Source organism: Apodemus sylvaticus, chromosome 8, assembly GCF_947179515.1.
Source record: "Apodemus sylvaticus chromosome 8, mApoSyl1.1, whole genome shotgun sequence".
Classification (NCBI taxonomy): domain Eukaryota; kingdom Metazoa; phylum Chordata; class Mammalia; order Rodentia; family Muridae; genus Apodemus; species Apodemus sylvaticus.
In genome coordinates this window covers 61,733,512-61,749,647 of record NC_067479.1, presented here as the reverse complement: position 1 = coordinate 61,749,647, position 16,136 = coordinate 61,733,512, and the positions used below count along the sequence as shown (strand labels likewise).

The window sequence follows — 16,136 nt, the reverse complement described above, 5'->3', positions numbered from 1 at the left end:
AATCACCTAAAGGTCTAAAACTAAGGGAGTTACTAAAGTAAACTATTCTGAAATGGTATGTAGTACTTCATACGTTATTTTTTCCTGTGGAGCAAGTTAATGGAGGAGCGGCTTGTCTTGGCTCACGGTTTAGAGGGCACAGTCCTTCATCGTGGGAAGGAGGGCGTGAAGCTAGCTCTTCTCTTTTGATGATGGTGGTGGGAACTTACAGCATGGCTTTTTCCCACCTTGATGGATCAGGAACCAGAAACAGATATCCCTCTGGAGTGATCCACTTTTGTTAGCTTGGCTACATGTCCGAGAGGCTGAACAACCTCCTCAGACAACAGCACCTTCTGGAGTGTTCAAACAAGTGAGTGTGTTAGGGCTGTTGCACATGCGAAGAATGACACATGGGGACTAAAACACTTTTGGAATGTATTTGATATTATACCATATAATACTGTGTACTGTGTCATACTGTGTAGTTTGATATTAATATTATATTCGGTATTAATATATTAATATAATATAATACCGTGTACTGTGTCATACTGTGTAGTTCGTCTCTTCAAATAAATCACTGCGTAAAGCTCGTGTAGTCCTCTACTGAACTCTTAGCAAACACACTTTTATTGTCTGTTATTGATCACTATCTAGGTACAATTGGTTAATATTTCTTACAGTTCTAATCATATGCTAAATATTTCTCCCTCTGATGTCTGAACATTTATTATCCTGGGTAAAATACCCAAGATATGCAAATTTAATTGTATTTCATTAAATATTCAACAAAGTTTGTGCTCTTCCTTAGGAATGTCAAGGTATATACTTACTGTTAGTTGGCAGTTCATTTTCTTTTCAATTTGTGCCATGATTGTCCATTTAACAAATAACTGTCAACTACTATTTGAGTCACTATAAGATGCAGACATAAAGATGGGTGAGATGCTAGGACTGAACTCAACAAGCAAATAAGAGGATAATATTTGAGACTGGCAAGGGAGGAGACTGCTAATCGAAATTTGTCTGGAAAGGTGAATTAGTGACAAAATACCTGGTAATAAAAGAACCTAAGGAAGGAAGGGCTTCGTTTGGCTCACAGTTTGAGGGAGCAGCCCATCATGGTAGGAAGGCGCGGCTGCAGGAGTGTGAGGCCACTGTCACATTGAGTCTGCAGCCAAGCTGAGGGAGATGGATGCTGGCACCTTGCTTGCCTTCCCCTCTTTGTTCGTTCTGGGACCACAGTTGATAGCATGATGTCATCTGTATTTAGTGCTGGTCTTCCCACCTCAGTTAACTCAATCTAGAGTTATATTAAGCATGCTCAGAGTTTTGTATCCTTAGCACTTCTAGATTCTATCAAATCGATGGCCAGTATTAATAATCATCACAGAATTTGTGACTGAGATGAGCCTGAGACCCTTTGGAATCCTAAGCAAGAGCTTCCAGTCAACCTAGAGATGTGATCATGATTGAACAATGGCTTAAGGACATGTTTAAAGATCAGATTGTCTCTATTTCCACCCCATAATTCTTAGTAAGGCATAACTTTTGACCCATGACAATGAGAATTTGACCCTATGACTTTCTAGTTAATCCCCACTGACTTGCTAATTCTTTGTTTAATCATCTAGAGGAGCAGAGGAAACCAAGGTTTTCACCAGACTCTGAAAGCCGTTTGCCTGAAAAATGGTGTCTATGCCTCCAGGACTCTGGCCAGAATTGACCTGAATGAGGCCCTGTCTCAGCCTATCTATGACCAGATCGACCCTGTATTCGGAGGTATTTTTAGGTAAAGAATCTTTGATCTTGCTCTCTCATTAATACACATCTGTGGGACATCAAGCTAGAGTCTCAGATTTAGGAATTTATTTTTTTGGCTCTGGAAGTGTAAAGAGTAGCTGGTTATTTGAGACAGAAAGCTTAGCTTCTGGCAAAACACAAAAGCCATCTTGGTTTGGTTTACTTAAACATTTCCCAGGGTGACCCGGCATACAGATGGAGAGGTTTCTTCCAGACTAATATTATGATTGCCGTTATTTTTCAAATATCTCCTACGGGCAGCAGGGGATTCGTTTTCTTAGGGACCTGAGCCCCGAGGTAGGCTATTTTGATTGGAGAGTGTGGAATAAAACAAGCAAGAGACTTTTAGAACTTTCCCCGAGTGTGAAAATAAAAAAGCAGTCCCAGGAGGATGCTGTGTGATTCTGGTGTGTGCATGCTCATGGACGATTTGTGGGCAGGGCCCCTTCCCCATGCCCGTTCATCCCCTGACCTTTAACTCTTCCCTCCATCAACAGATAGATGTTCTCCAGATCAGCCTGTCCCCAAGCATTCTGTCTCTGTCCCTACCAGTCTGTAAATGCTCAGTCCTTGCCATGCCATCTCCTACCTCATCACAGAGACTTAGAACAGCATCCGATACAACCTACCTCTGCTGTGCTAATAGGCATGTGTTTGCTTGTCAAATGCTTCCTGAGCTCTACAGAACGGCTTTGGTCCTTTACACACACACACACACACACACACACACACACACACACACACACACACACACAAGCAGACCGTGAAGAACTATGAGAGACTTTTCCAGGATCCCAGATCATGGAAAAACTTGAGGCTTCAAAGCCCAGGCTCTCTTCTCTGTAGCCGCTGCTTCTCTCTCCTCAGAGATCCTGAAGGGGTTAACATCTTCTTTTCACTCCCTTTCATCCCTCCCACCCTGAAGGCTCAAGCATCTCCCTCCCTGATGCAGGCATTGGCAATTGGCAGACAGCGAGTTTTGAGGTGAGCCTGGCCTTTGCCTCTTACTAGTGATTTCTTGCATTCCAACCATCCCCTCTGCACCCCAATTTTCTCATCTATAACATAGACACCATCACACCAACTACACAGGCCTTGAGGCCAAAGGCCTTGAACAGCCCAGTGTCTGGCACACTATGGGGATCCAACGATGGCTTCCTTGCATCGGCTTTTCTTTTTAAAGCACTGGAGGATAATCAGCCTGCTTCATGCTTGCCCTGTCTGCACAGTCACCGCCGTGGTCACTCAACATGCTATACTGCTGTCTTCCGTAGGGACGGGAGGCCTGCTGCCCCTGCTCTCACGCAGCACATAGATGCTTTCAAGCATTGCCTGGAGGAGAGAATGGCAGAAATTGGGGTGAGAGGTGGCTGGAAACACGATGGATACAAGAGAAGCTTCCTGATGCAGGAGGTGTGTTCCTCAGAGGGACAGAGGGGATGAGCCATGACAGCACAGGGATGGAGGGAGAGGTCCTAAAGCCACCGTGGAGGCAGAGGACACGGAGGCGAGCTTTGTTCCACAGACAAGCAATGAACAGAAGCACCCGAGGCAGTGAAGTGGACTCAGACCCCAGAATATTCACAGAAGACTTAAATGTATAAAAATGTGCATCCCATAACAAGATGGTCATTCATCTCTCCATCATTTCTGCCAATTTAATGAAGGAGCCAAAGGAGTCAAGCTTAAAGAAGTCAGCCATTAGTATTAATTATTATTATTATTATTATTACCGCCACCACCACGTTGTTATTCCTATTATCATCTTTATTATCTTAGGGCATTTGCTAGTGTCAACAACTCCAGGCTCTCGTCTGTGACTCACTTTCTTCCAGCCCTAACTGGCGTCACATGGCTATGCTAGGAATTACACTGGTGTCCCTGGTCTCTCAAGGAGGCTTCCTGGGTCTATGCTCTACTTAAGATGTGCCACACCCTACTGGTTTGTAGGGTGTGGGTGCTGTGGGGCTCCTCTGGGGAGTAGGGATCCTCTGGATAGAGTCCTTGCCCACAGCGAGCTCGCAGCTGGGCTGTGACATGTGGGTGGCTGTGTGAGTTAACTCTCCCCATCAAATTCTGACAGAGGCAATTAAAGGAAGGAAGGGAGGGAGGGAGGGAGGAAGGGAGGGAAGGAGGAAGAGAGGGAAGGAGGGAGGGAGGGAAGGAAGGAGGGAGGAAGGGAGGGAGGGAGGAAGGGAGGGAAGGAGGGAGGGAGGGAAGGAAGGAGGGAGGAAGGGAGGAAGGGAGGGAAGGAGGAAGGGAGGGAGGGAGGGAAGAAGGAGGGAAGGAAGGAAGGAGGGAGGGAAGGCTTAGCTTGGCTCACAGTTTGAGGGTCCAGTCATCACTGAGGGGAAGTCGTGGAGGTGGTTACTCACATTACACTCACATTCAGGAAGCAGTAAGTGCTGAATATGGGTGCTAACCTCACTTTTTTTTGATATAGTCTGGGACTCTACTCAATGGAGTGGCAGTACCCACATTTGATATATGATTTATATAGATCAGCTAGTCTGATCAGAATGATCCCTCACAGATATGCCCAGAGGCTTGTTTCCTTGGTTATTCTAGAGCTGGTCAAGTGACAATGGCCAAGCCTAATGTGAGGCGGGGATGGGGTGGGGCACAGCCAGGCACACATGAGTGCTTTGTCAGAGGATCCATATCAAATCCCTGTGTTAACATGCTTTCTCAGATAAGTGCCATCCTGGGAGGTCTGGAGAGCCACATCCTCCGAAGAAAGAGGAAGATCTACGAGTCTGTCACCAGCTCCATCCAAAACGACCTGAAGCCCTGCTATGAAGGTGGCTCCCGGGGCACCTCCTCTCCTTGGGTTCCTGGAACACTCCCATTTTCTATTAGCTTCCTGCTCTGCTGGCTTCTTTATAAGAATCCACCTCTCCAATCAACTTCTGGTGACATTCTCAACCTACATGTTGAAACAGTTGCACAGTGGAAGGAATCAAGGGACTTCATTATCTACATGTTGCCTGAGCCCCTGGGCTGCAGCTTAGGACGAAGGTTTTACCTGCACTTTCTTTAACTGCTTGGGGATCAACCCCCAGGACCCTTCTTGAATTAGGGAGTGGTTTTTGCAACCTGCTTGATTCAGTCAGTCCTTAGGTTTTCTGAATGATAGTTAATCTAAATCCTGGGTTTCGTTATTTTACATGATGGGTGTATACGTATGCACATGTGCTTTTCTGCTTGCTGCCTGCCTGGTTTTTCTTCTGATACCACAGATTTCTTACCAAGTCCCGGCTGTCATGTGATCGTGGCTTGCTCCTCCCCTCCCCCATTTTTGTCTGGTCAGAGGCAGCTCAGATCACTGGCAGGAAGGCATGCGAGAGAATGAAAGATGCCATCAGGAGAGGGGTGGAGCGCCAGGTGGCCGAAGGCATGTTTGAGAGGGCTCAAGAGAGGATGTGGCACCAGTTTCGACAGCTGAAGGTATTCTACATCTGCCCGGGGAGGTCCAGCCCTGGGGGAGAGAAGTGGGGAGCTGGGGCAGGACAGATGGCAGACAGCTGGGCCACGTAGAGCCTGACGCCCACTGCACCAGGCCTAGCACATGGCCACATGGTTCAACATCCCCTCTTCCCCACCACCAAGCACTGGTGTTGGCTGTGTCACAGGACGGCGACTTCAGAAGCAACCCCTTCTGCTGTCTCCTGTGCCTGTCCTCTTTGCAAAGCCATCCATCGAGCAGGGGCTGTAAGAGCTGGGTGGGTGCTCTCCTCTTTGCGTGCATTTACTCCGAATCCCCAGCAAGTCTGTGAGGTGTGTGCTATTGTTGTATCCTTTCTGTGAATAAACAAACCCAGGCAGAAGAGATGAGTCAAGAGGTCGCACAGCTACTGAGAGGCAGAGCTGAGAGGATAGAGTTGTGGTGCCAGTATCCCCAACAGTATCATAATCTGAAGCTATATTATTTTCTTAATAAGGAAGATGGCTCGGCTGCTTACAGTTTTGATAAGCAAATGTCGAGTATGACCATAGGTCAGTGGGTAGCAGGACCTGGCACAGATTTAAGTTTTAATCTACTTGTTTCTGCAGTGGTTCCTAAAAGTCCTCTTGGACCTAAGTGCATTTGGGCAATTTCATCTTGGCTTTAGGTCTCTTAGTTTACTACCTTCTCCCTACCAAGTGATAGAAAACCTTCATCTTAGTCTAATTAGCCTCTCCCTGGCCATATGAGGCTCCCAAGGTTTGGCTTTGTTCAGGCTTGGCTGATCTCTGCCCCCCCACCAGAGGAAGCATCAGGCTAACCCTCTACTGAACTCCCTGAGTGAGATTGGATCTTGTTTCTTCCTGACTCCACCCACCTCAGGTTTAGAACCCCCAGTCTCTGTTGTATGAAGCACAGAGCTTCCTTCCCTTGAACTAGGTGAGAGCTATATTGCTTATTAGCAGCTGTTTGAGTCCAGTCAGTTAACATGGTATCACAGTCCAGAAATACATGTGGGAAATGTACCGAACTCCATAGAACCAATCTCCACTGAGTATGTCGGAATTGGATCATAAGGTGCTCAAAGAAACAGTGCCGCCAAAAGGGACTAATACACTAGCCATGTTCACATGTGAATGAAGAAAAAAAACAGAAAGGAAAGAACATAACTGCTCCTAGGTATGGTTTAGAAGGAAGGATATTACAGATATGTGGGAGAGCATAGCTAGAGGCAGGGACATCTGGGAGAGTCCAGAGTGGGCATGACCCTGAGCCGTGGGGTGGGGGGTTAGGGAGAGCAGAAAGAGGGGAACCAGGTACAACAACAAGGCGGCCCAAAGGAGAGTAGACCAAATGATCAGGTAAGTAAAATAATTGGGTTATATAGGGAAGGGCAGCTTGGGGAAGGGCAACCTGGCCCCTGGGCTGAAGAATTTAGGGTAGGGGAGAAGTACACCAGCCAGGAGGGCCCTTGGAGCATTGCCAGTGGATACCAATTCAGGACTCAGGCAGTAGAGGACTGCGGGATTCAGGGAGAATCCGGCATCCAGGTCCACTGTGGTATGTTACATAGACACTTCAGCCATTTGTCCAGGGTCTGAAACCCGACAGCCTGCATCTTAAATCACGAAATGCAGGTTGATAATAATGAGTAAGATCATCATCAGTAAGTTAGATAACTCACTAACTCACCCATTAACTAACTAACTAACCAGTTAACTAACTAAAAATAAAAGTAAGTGGATTCCTTTACAATGTTCTTACGAGCTGAAGAGCAAAATACTATTCTACTGACTGAATGGATGAATCTCCGTTAAACTGATCAGTTGGGCAGCTTGCAGCTTTGCTTCCAGTCTGTAGTGAGGTAACTGCATGTGGCTTTAGGAGCTACAGCTCTCCCCATCTGTCATCTTACAGACAAGGATGCTGAGGCCAGCTGAGCTTCATTTACTGCTCCAGCATTGAAAAAGAGGCATAAGGTCAGGTAGCGAGGAGATCTCTGCGCAGAACTAGAGTACACCACGGCGGGGAAAGAGTCTTGGTGTTTGCTATGGGAGACAAGAAGCAGAGGAGAGAAGAAACTTGTCCTATATGCTCAAAGGGTTGAGAGTGGCAGGAAGACATTTCTCAGGCCTTAGGGAAGAAGAATCTGTCCTATCAAACAAGGGATGCTGCTGGGAGCACTGCCAATAGACACCAACTCATGCAGTAGAGGATTGGGTAATGATGCTACAACTCTTCCTTAGCTCAGATTCAGTTGGCCAACCTTCAGTTGGCCTGCCATGCATTCTCACAGGTAGGAAAAGAGCTGCAGAGGCAGGTGGGAGCCAGTGGAAATGCTGTCCTTCTGTCCTGCTGTCCTGCTGACAAACCCTCTGGGGTCAAAGCACAGCATACTCCAAGTGCTTTCTCTTTGGACCTTACTTTATTCTTGGGCAACAGGATCATCTCCAGCTGAGGGACTGAGTGAGCTCCATTATATATAACTTGCCTTCCCTAAGGTTCTTCTTCCTACCTGATCTGATGTTTTTGTCACTTAGCATGGAATCACCGAGAAGGTCAGGGGCAGCATCACTACCATGCTAACCCTTGCTGCACCCCAGGGAGATGGACTCTACAAGGAGCTTGCAGGTAAACAGTTTTACTGAACAGTTAAATGAAGGGCAACTCCTGTGGTAACCTCTGGTTGAATTTAAAGATATCAAAGTGGGGCTGGAGAAGCAGTTCAGCAGTTAAGAGCACCGCTGCTTTCCAGAGGTTCTGGGTACAACTCCCAGCACCTGCATGGTGCCTCATATTCACCAGTATCTCTAGTCTCAGGAGATCTGATATCTTCTTTTTGACCCCCATGCATGGCATGTGCACACACACACACACACACACACACACACACACACACACACAGGCAAAACACACATATACATAAAAATGCATAATACAAATTTAAAAACACAGACACCAAGATGAGAATGTTTAGGACAAGTTATGCAGATGGTGGTTGTAACTGTTGCACTCCACCCAGCAAAGGCAAGTACTCCGAGTTGGTGGGCGCCATCTTGTGTAATTCTCCCCCAAGTCCTCTGAGATCCTAACTGGTGCTCCATCTCTTAGATGCAGAAAAAGAGGCTCAGCTTAGGTCATGCTCACTGCCAGGTTTCCATAGCTCGCAACTTGCAACTGGTAACCCACCCATCCTGTCTCCAAGTTACTATCTCTTTAGAAAGGATCCCATCTCCTGGTGATAGAGGGAAAAGATTCTCCTCATACACCAGAGCCCTGGAGATGTGGCTTTATCCTCATTCCTTGCCCACAGCTGCACTGAGCTACTTTGTATAAACTGGAGATTGTGACGATGGCATACATGTGGGGGCGGCGGGAGGATAATGGAGAAATTTCTAGCAAAAAAGTACCTGTTCTTAGGCTCAGCATCCTGGGAATCTAGAAATTTGGCACTTCAGCATCTCATGTGTGCACAAAATGATGCAGACAAAGCCAGGAGAGCAGCACCGTTTGTAGTATCACAGAGCAAGCCTCTGGGAGCACAGCACAGGTTATGGTAGGCATGTGGTTCGTAGGCATGCGACGGAGCACCCCAGCCCAGGACACAGCAGTGTGAAGCACTCTCCAGCTTGTGTTGGAAAGAAAGCAGCCTGGGAGAGTATGTGTGGCATACAGCCATTTGTGAAAGAAGTCTCCGTGGGGACTTGATTTATATGGTCACTGTCTTAGTCAGGATTTTTATTCCTGCACAAACACCATGACCAAGAAGCAAGTTGGGGAGGAAAGGGCTTATTCAGCTTGTGTTACATTGTTTTTCATCACTAAAGGGAATCAGGGGAAAGGCCTTGCAAACACCATCAAGGCAGAAACCTTGGGTTCCAACTCACTTCTGGGTCATGGGTTCCACAGCAGACCAGGCCCGAGCAGGGTCATCCAGGCCACCATCTGGGACACGGCGAGCTACCGATGGCTGGAGCCAGATCTAGTAATCCAAAGCGTCTACTCCAAGAACTATGTTGGTCAGAGTTCTCCAGAAAAACAGAACTCAGAGGATATACGTGGATATGGAAAGGGCTGTGTTTGGAGAACTGGTCTCCTCTGTTGTGGAAGTCATGTGTATTGAGCATTTAATGGGAGAGGATGGCAGGCTGGTGACTCTGGGAAGAGCTTCAGTTGGAGTCCAGAGTTGCTCTCTGCAGAACCTTGGACTGACAGTGCCTGTGAAGGCCAGGAGACCAGAGGATCTTGTCTTACTCTGAGGGAGGGCAGCTTTCAACTGCTGGCACGACACATTAAGGGGAGGAAGTGGCTCTGCTCAAGGCTCACAGATGCAGTCAGACTAAGTCTGATTGATATAAGGCCTGGATGAACTGACAGAGCTGAGTGTGGTGGTCTGCTGGCAATCCCTGCACTGGGGAGGCTGAGGCTGGAGGATTTCCTGGACTGTCTCAAAACAAAAACTAACCAAACAAATTAAAACCAAACCAAAACTATAAAACAAGCACCAAGTTGACTGCAGTGAGGATTTAATCCAGATACAGTTGGGAAATGAAAATCTGAGATACCAAAAGAGAGCAAAGCAAGTTTGTGGGGAATGGAGGTTGGCCTAGGAAGGGGGTCTGAGGGATGGAGCGCTGCCTGGGGCGATGTGGGCGGGTCCTCCTGGTTCTGCTTTCTGTCTCCTTTCACTAGACTCTGGAGAGGACTAAGTGAACACCCCGAAAGCTCCTAGGAGTTTTACTTTAAAGATTTATTTTAAGTGTGTGTGTGTGTGTGTGTGTGTGTGTGTGTGTGTGTGCATAGGTACAGGTGTCCTGGGAGACCAGAGGGATGGGATTCCCCTGGAGGTTCTGTCCTGAGCAGTGTGGATGCTAGAAGTGGAACTTGGATCTTCTGTAAGAGCAGTAAGCCCTTTTAACCACTAAGCCAGCTCTCCAGCCTCCTAGAGCTTTTAAAGGACTAGGCTCTATAAACAGCAGGGTTGCTGAGGGTTTCATCCTGAGGGATTCTTGAGAAGGCATTGACTGCACATTTACGTCTGATTCTCTGTAGATGTCCGGAATGAACAGAAGGAGATGGAAAAACTCCACAGAAGCCTCAGGGAGGTTGCTGAGAATGCACAACTGCGGAGAGGCATGCAAGAGTTCCTTCTGCGAATGTCCCCCAGCAAAGCAGGCCCCCATGGAACAAAACTTTAGTTTGAGGAGGAAGGACTTACATCTAAAGAGATGAAAACAGGCCTGGAGCCAAATAACCAGAATTATTGCTATTTTTTGAAACAGAATAAAAAACATTCCTCATCATTTGGACTTCCTATATAACACAAAACTGCTACATCATTACTTCTGGTATAATTTTTTTATAGCCAAAAGCAAAAATAAACAAAAACAAACAAACAAATAAAACCCTGTTATCCTGAGTGAACTTTACTAGTGAACTATCCCATTTTACTAGTGATGAAAGAGACAATGTTTACTTTTGAGAAATAGACAGTGTTGCCCCCCCCCACCCCCCCACCCCCCCACCCCCTCCCTCCCCCCCCCCCCCCCGAAAATAAAAGCAGGACCAAGGTATTAGTTACTGTACTGTGGCTGCAATACAATACACTGGAGCAAGTAACTGAAGGGAGGAAGGGCTTATGTTGGTTCAGAGTTAGAGGGTCCAGTCCATCACGGCAGGAAGCACATGCCAAAGGGGTGCAAAGCCCTGCTCACACCATCTGTAGTCAAAGAGGTGAACAGCGGAGCTCAGTTCCCCTCTAAACAGAAGTCAGTTGGACCTATGTGTGCTATCTGGTTGGTATTTTAAAGAAACTGCCACTTCACATAGACAGCTACACAGCTAGAGTACAGGTAAGTGTTTTTAACAGCTATTTTATACTAGTGTGTTAATCCTTCAATTCTGTGGTTTCAAAGAACGGTAGTTTATTTGAAAAAAATAAGAACCCATGTTCTATTTTTTATGTATATGGGTGTTCTGTCTGCATGTATTTATGTGCACTATGTGTGTGCCTGGTGTCTATGGAGGCTAGAGTCAGAATCACAGATGACTGTGAGCCATCATTTGAGGGTGGGGATCAAACCTGGGTCCTGTTCAAGAGTAGCCAGTCCTCTTAACCCTATCCCCAGCACCCAAGAATGGTGCTTTCTTAAAAGCTGATTGCTGTGTAGGAGCTGAAACTGAATCATTAAACTTTGTTTTCAAATTCTGTTACAGCAAAATGCCAGGAACCATCTTGGGGAAGCTAGGTGATCTTCCTACGATGGCTTCTCCATGGGCTGTAGAGCCATGGTGGATTTTCTCTTCTAGGCAAGGCTGAAGAGGCTACATTTGAGGAAAGATTCCTGCTATTAATATGCTTTTCCTGTTGTTATTAAATATATATAACAATTGCTAGGTATTGGTCCACCCTTTTGAGCAGATTTCTGCAGAATTTGAGCAGATTTCTGTAGAACAATGAAGATGTACTGTTTTGTAGTGATGCTATATAGATAAATGAATGATTTTTTAATTCTTAATGGTGATTTTATAAAAATTTCCTAAAATTATACTAGTAATTAGTAAGTCCTTTATAATAGGACTGCTATTAAGTCCTCTCTGATATTAAAACTGCATTGAGAACTCTGCCAGTCTTCAAGTGTCAAGAGTTAATTTTTTCTAAGATAGAAAGCAGACATTTACAAATTAGAACACATCAAGATGTTATAAAACAATTAACCCAAGGTCATAAAAAGAGAACTAATGATTTATTGTAGGTACAAGGACAGAAGATAAAATATTGACTGGGTTTATCTATATAAAACTTCAGTGATCATTTAGTTATAGTCATTTATTCTCCATGAACCTGTAGAGCTAGTGACAGATAATGAATGTCTAGTCTTAGTGGACACATATGTAAACATCTCTGTTGCAAACTTTTTATTCACTTTATGATTTGAATTTATGTATAAACTCATGGTGAATTTTTACCATGTGATCATGTATTCTAAAAGATATATAAGTGCTGAGGTCAAAGAGTAGGGAGAGAAAACTTTTTAGAAATTGGGAAACCTAGAAGAACCTAGAAATAAAATAAAGATTAAAATCATTTTTCATGGTGTCCCTTTTTCTTCCTGCAACTTAGTTAGATGCTCAGAAAGCATTTGGCAAAATTCAACACCCCTTCATGTTAAAAGTCTTAGAAAGATCAGGAATTCAAGGCCCATACCTAAACATAGTAAAAGCAATATGCAGCAAACTAGTAGCCAACATCAAACTAAACGGAGAGAAACTTGAAGCAATCAGGGACTAAAGAAGACTGCCCACTCTCTCTGTACCTATTTAATATATTACTCTATGTCCTAGCCAGAGCAATTAGACAACAAAAGGAGGTTGAAAGGGATACAAATTGGAAAGGAAGAAGTCAAAATATCACTATTTGCAGATTATATGATAGTATACATAAGTGACCCCAAACATTCCACCAGAGAACTCCTACAGCTGAGAAACAACTTCAGCAATATGGCTGGATATAAAATTAATTCCAAACAATAAAAACTAACCTTTCTCTACTCAAAGGATAAATAGACTGAGAAAGAAATTAGGGAAACAACACCCTTCACATTAGTCAGAAATAATATAAAATACCTTTGTATGACTCTAACCAAGCAAGTAAAGATCTGTATGACAAGAAATTCAAGTTCCTGAAGAAAGAAATCAAAGAAGATCTAAGAAGATGGAATACTCTCCCATACTCATGGATTGGCAGGATTACTATAGTAAAAATGACCATGGTTTTACTTCTGCATGTTGTAAGTATAGTCAGATTATATTATATGCAGTAACATAATACTACAATTATATAATATTATTTGAAGGCAGAGTATGATAAGTTAAAGACTTATAGCATATAAACCCTAAAGCAACCATGAGGGGGAAATGAGCAATATATCTAGTAAGCTATTAAAGGAAATAAGCTGAAATTATAAGATGTTCAAATAAAAGAACAAATGTCACAGGTAAAATCATAGTAACCAAATGGTAGAGTTACAATAAAACCTAATTATATATTCACATTAAATGTAAATGGCATAAAACATTTATTCAAAATCAGAGACTTTTAGATAAAATTAAAAATGTCTACAAGAATTCCACTTTAATGTAAAGACGTAAATAAGTTAAAAGATAAAATTTCGAGATTTTTTTTTTTAATTGCAAGTTCATAGTAGTAAAAGGCACAGCAATATGAGATTAGCTTGTGGTCACTGTCTTAAGTGTAGTTTGGGGTCACTGCTCTGGTTGCTATTAAGGTTGTTATTAATATCAAACCAGTGAATTTAAGAACATGAATATTATTAAGCATATAAAGTTTATTGCATAGTGATGAAATGGGTAACCTGTCAAGAGGACATAAAAATCCCAGTTATGTAGCTAATAAATCTTTAAAATACAGAAAGCAAAACTTAATAGAACTAAAAGGAGAAATGGACAAACCCACAGTTATAGTTGGAAATCTCAACACCCCCTCTTGATAACTGGCAGAACAAATGGAGAAACACAACAAGAACACATAAGGCTTGACCAACTCGTCACTCAGCTATGCTCAAAGAGGACATAAAACATCACGTTCCACACCAAAGAGCACATCCCCTTCTAGTAGACATGGATCATTGCTAAGACAGACCATCTGTGGAGTGATAATATATATACATCTCAGGAAAATGTAAAGAGTGGAAGGTGTGTACAATATACTCTTTGACCCCAGTAAAAAATTAGAAATCAGTAACAGAAATCTGGAAAATTTCCAAATGTTTTAGAAACTAAATAATATACTTCTCAAGAATCCACAGGTCAAGTAAAGCTTGTGTAATAATCTTATGTTTATCTCTTTCTTCTCCATACCTTAATTCTACTCAATTAAAATGACCTCATAGTATCAGAAGTCAAGGGTAACTCTAGCCAAAACTTTCAAATTGTAACAGGGCACTGGCATTGGGGGCTGTTATCTACCTAAAAAATGTAATAAGGAGCTATCAGCTACAAGGTTGTATCCTCTAGCAGGGTGGAACAAACAGGAAGATATGGTATGAGTTTCAAGTCCTGTCAAAAAACTACAGACATAAATCTAAGAGAATTTCAGACTGATCTGACAAAGGAAAGAAAGCCTTTAAAGCCAAGTGGATCAAGATGATTTTGAAATAGGAACAGAGGAGTCAGAATATGGGTGGCTGGTTTCAAAGGTTAATATATTTCTTAGCCTAAAACCTCTGGTAAAGGGTGGCTGGCTAGCAGAGCCAGGGCACAAGACTGGGGTCCAGAAAGCATCTCAGTTTTCATGGAGGCCAAGAGATGGCTCTATGAGATGGGCAGAGGTAAGCCAGAGAAAACAATGCTTCAGGAAAGATGGGTGATGTCTGCATACCCAAATGACATCTATGAATAGCAGGGAATGAGGACATGCGGGGAGCAACTGAACTGTGGCCTCTTTCCTGCGACGCCACATCCCATCCCTGGAGAAGGAAAGCTGGGGTGACTTTGTCTTCAGCACTGGTGAGTACGTAAGCGAAGCCTCTCAGGTCTCTCTTCTCTGCAACAGTCATGTTCTCAGTGTCAAGAGGTGAAGAGGTTGTGATTATCAAGAGTCAAAACAAATGTTTGCATTGGTAAGAGAGAGAGAAAAGGGCTGGAGAGATAGCTCAGTGGTTAAGAGTATTGTCTGCTCTTCCAGAGGTCCTGAGTTCAAGTCTTAGCAACCATATGGTGGTTCGCAACCATTCAGAATAGATCTGATGCCCTCTTCTGACATGAACCATGTGTGCACACAGAACACTTACACATACATAAATAAAATTAAAAAGAAGAGACAGAGAACAATGCCTGTCATACCTCCTACCACCCACTCACCCTCTATCTGGAATGGTGGGCTCTAGCTTTGGAGAGTGAATGTACCTCTCTCTCTCTCTCTCTCATCATTTTCTACACTGTAGGAAATTTGAGCTGTTTTGGATACAAAAGCACACAGGGGCTCTTTATCAATTACTCTTGGGTAATGGTGAAGATATCCCCTGTTATGGTTTGGATGTAAAATGTCCCCCACATGCACACATGATTGAACACCTTTTGGTGTTTGAGGGGAGTTTGGGGTGTTTGTTTTGGGGGAGGTTATGGAACCTTTGAGATGTTGGGTCTATCTGAGAGAAATAAGTTCTTGGGGAGGGGCAGGCCCTTGGGGAAGATTGCCCGACTCTACATCTGGTTGATCTTTCTCAGCTTCTTGTTCGGTTGAGATATGAGCAGACAGCTGCCACCAGCTCTGGCCCCCACAGTCAGCTGCCCTCATGCCCTCTCAATATGATGAACTGTATCCTCTCAAACTGTGAGTCAAAATAAATATATTCTCCCTTAACTGTTTCTTATCAGTTACTTGGTCACAGAGAAGAGAAAATCACTAATGTATCAACCTCTAACCAGTCCTTTACATTGTCAGGGAGTCTCGCTTGAGGACAGGCTCTACCCCAGCAGGTCTGAGAGGACATGGAGGTGCAGCCCTGCTGCTGGTCTGAGGTCTCCAGTCTGGGTCTTTGGGTAGTGTGATAATTATAAATGTTAATTGTCAGTTTGACAGACTCTAGAGACATGCCGGAGAAAACCTGTGTCCTTGAAGGAGCTTCTGGAGCGAGTTAATTGAAGAAAGAGGATCCATTATAAATGTGGTGGCACCGTTCCAGGGGCTGGGGATCTGAACAGAGGAAGAAGATAAAGGGAGCTGGGTGTTAGCATTCGTCTCTCTGCTTCCTGGCTGCGGATACAGTGACCAGCTGCCTCCTTTCCTGCCACCATGACTCCCCACTTTTGTGGACTATACCTTGAAAACTTGAGCAAAAGAAACTCTTTGTCAGGTATTTGATCACAACAACAACAACAACCA

At 44.2% G+C, this 16,136-nt stretch overlaps 1 protein-coding gene across 4 annotated transcripts in view; it reads left to right on the top strand.

Annotated features, from left to right (window-relative positions):
• Positions 1–10,635, top strand: part of Nuggc (nuclear GTPase, germinal center associated) — a 60,846-nt gene extending 50,211 nt beyond the window's left edge. For all 4 annotated transcript variants that reach the window (XM_052191168.1, XM_052191169.1, XM_052191166.1 and 1 more), the window contains 6 exons: positions 1,617–1,774; positions 3,060–3,198; positions 4,478–4,586; positions 5,096–5,232; positions 7,771–7,861; positions 10,283–10,635. In XM_052191168.1, the coding sequence (XP_052047128.1) occupies positions 1,617–1,774; positions 3,060–3,198; positions 4,478–4,586; positions 5,096–5,232; positions 7,771–7,861; positions 10,283–10,428 (780 nt within the window). In that variant the 3' untranslated portion in view covers positions 10,429–10,635. The remainder of the gene's footprint in view (positions 1–1,616; positions 1,775–3,059; positions 3,199–4,477; positions 4,587–5,095; positions 5,233–7,770; positions 7,862–10,282) is intronic.
• Positions 10,636–16,136: the final 5,501 nt, after the last annotated feature.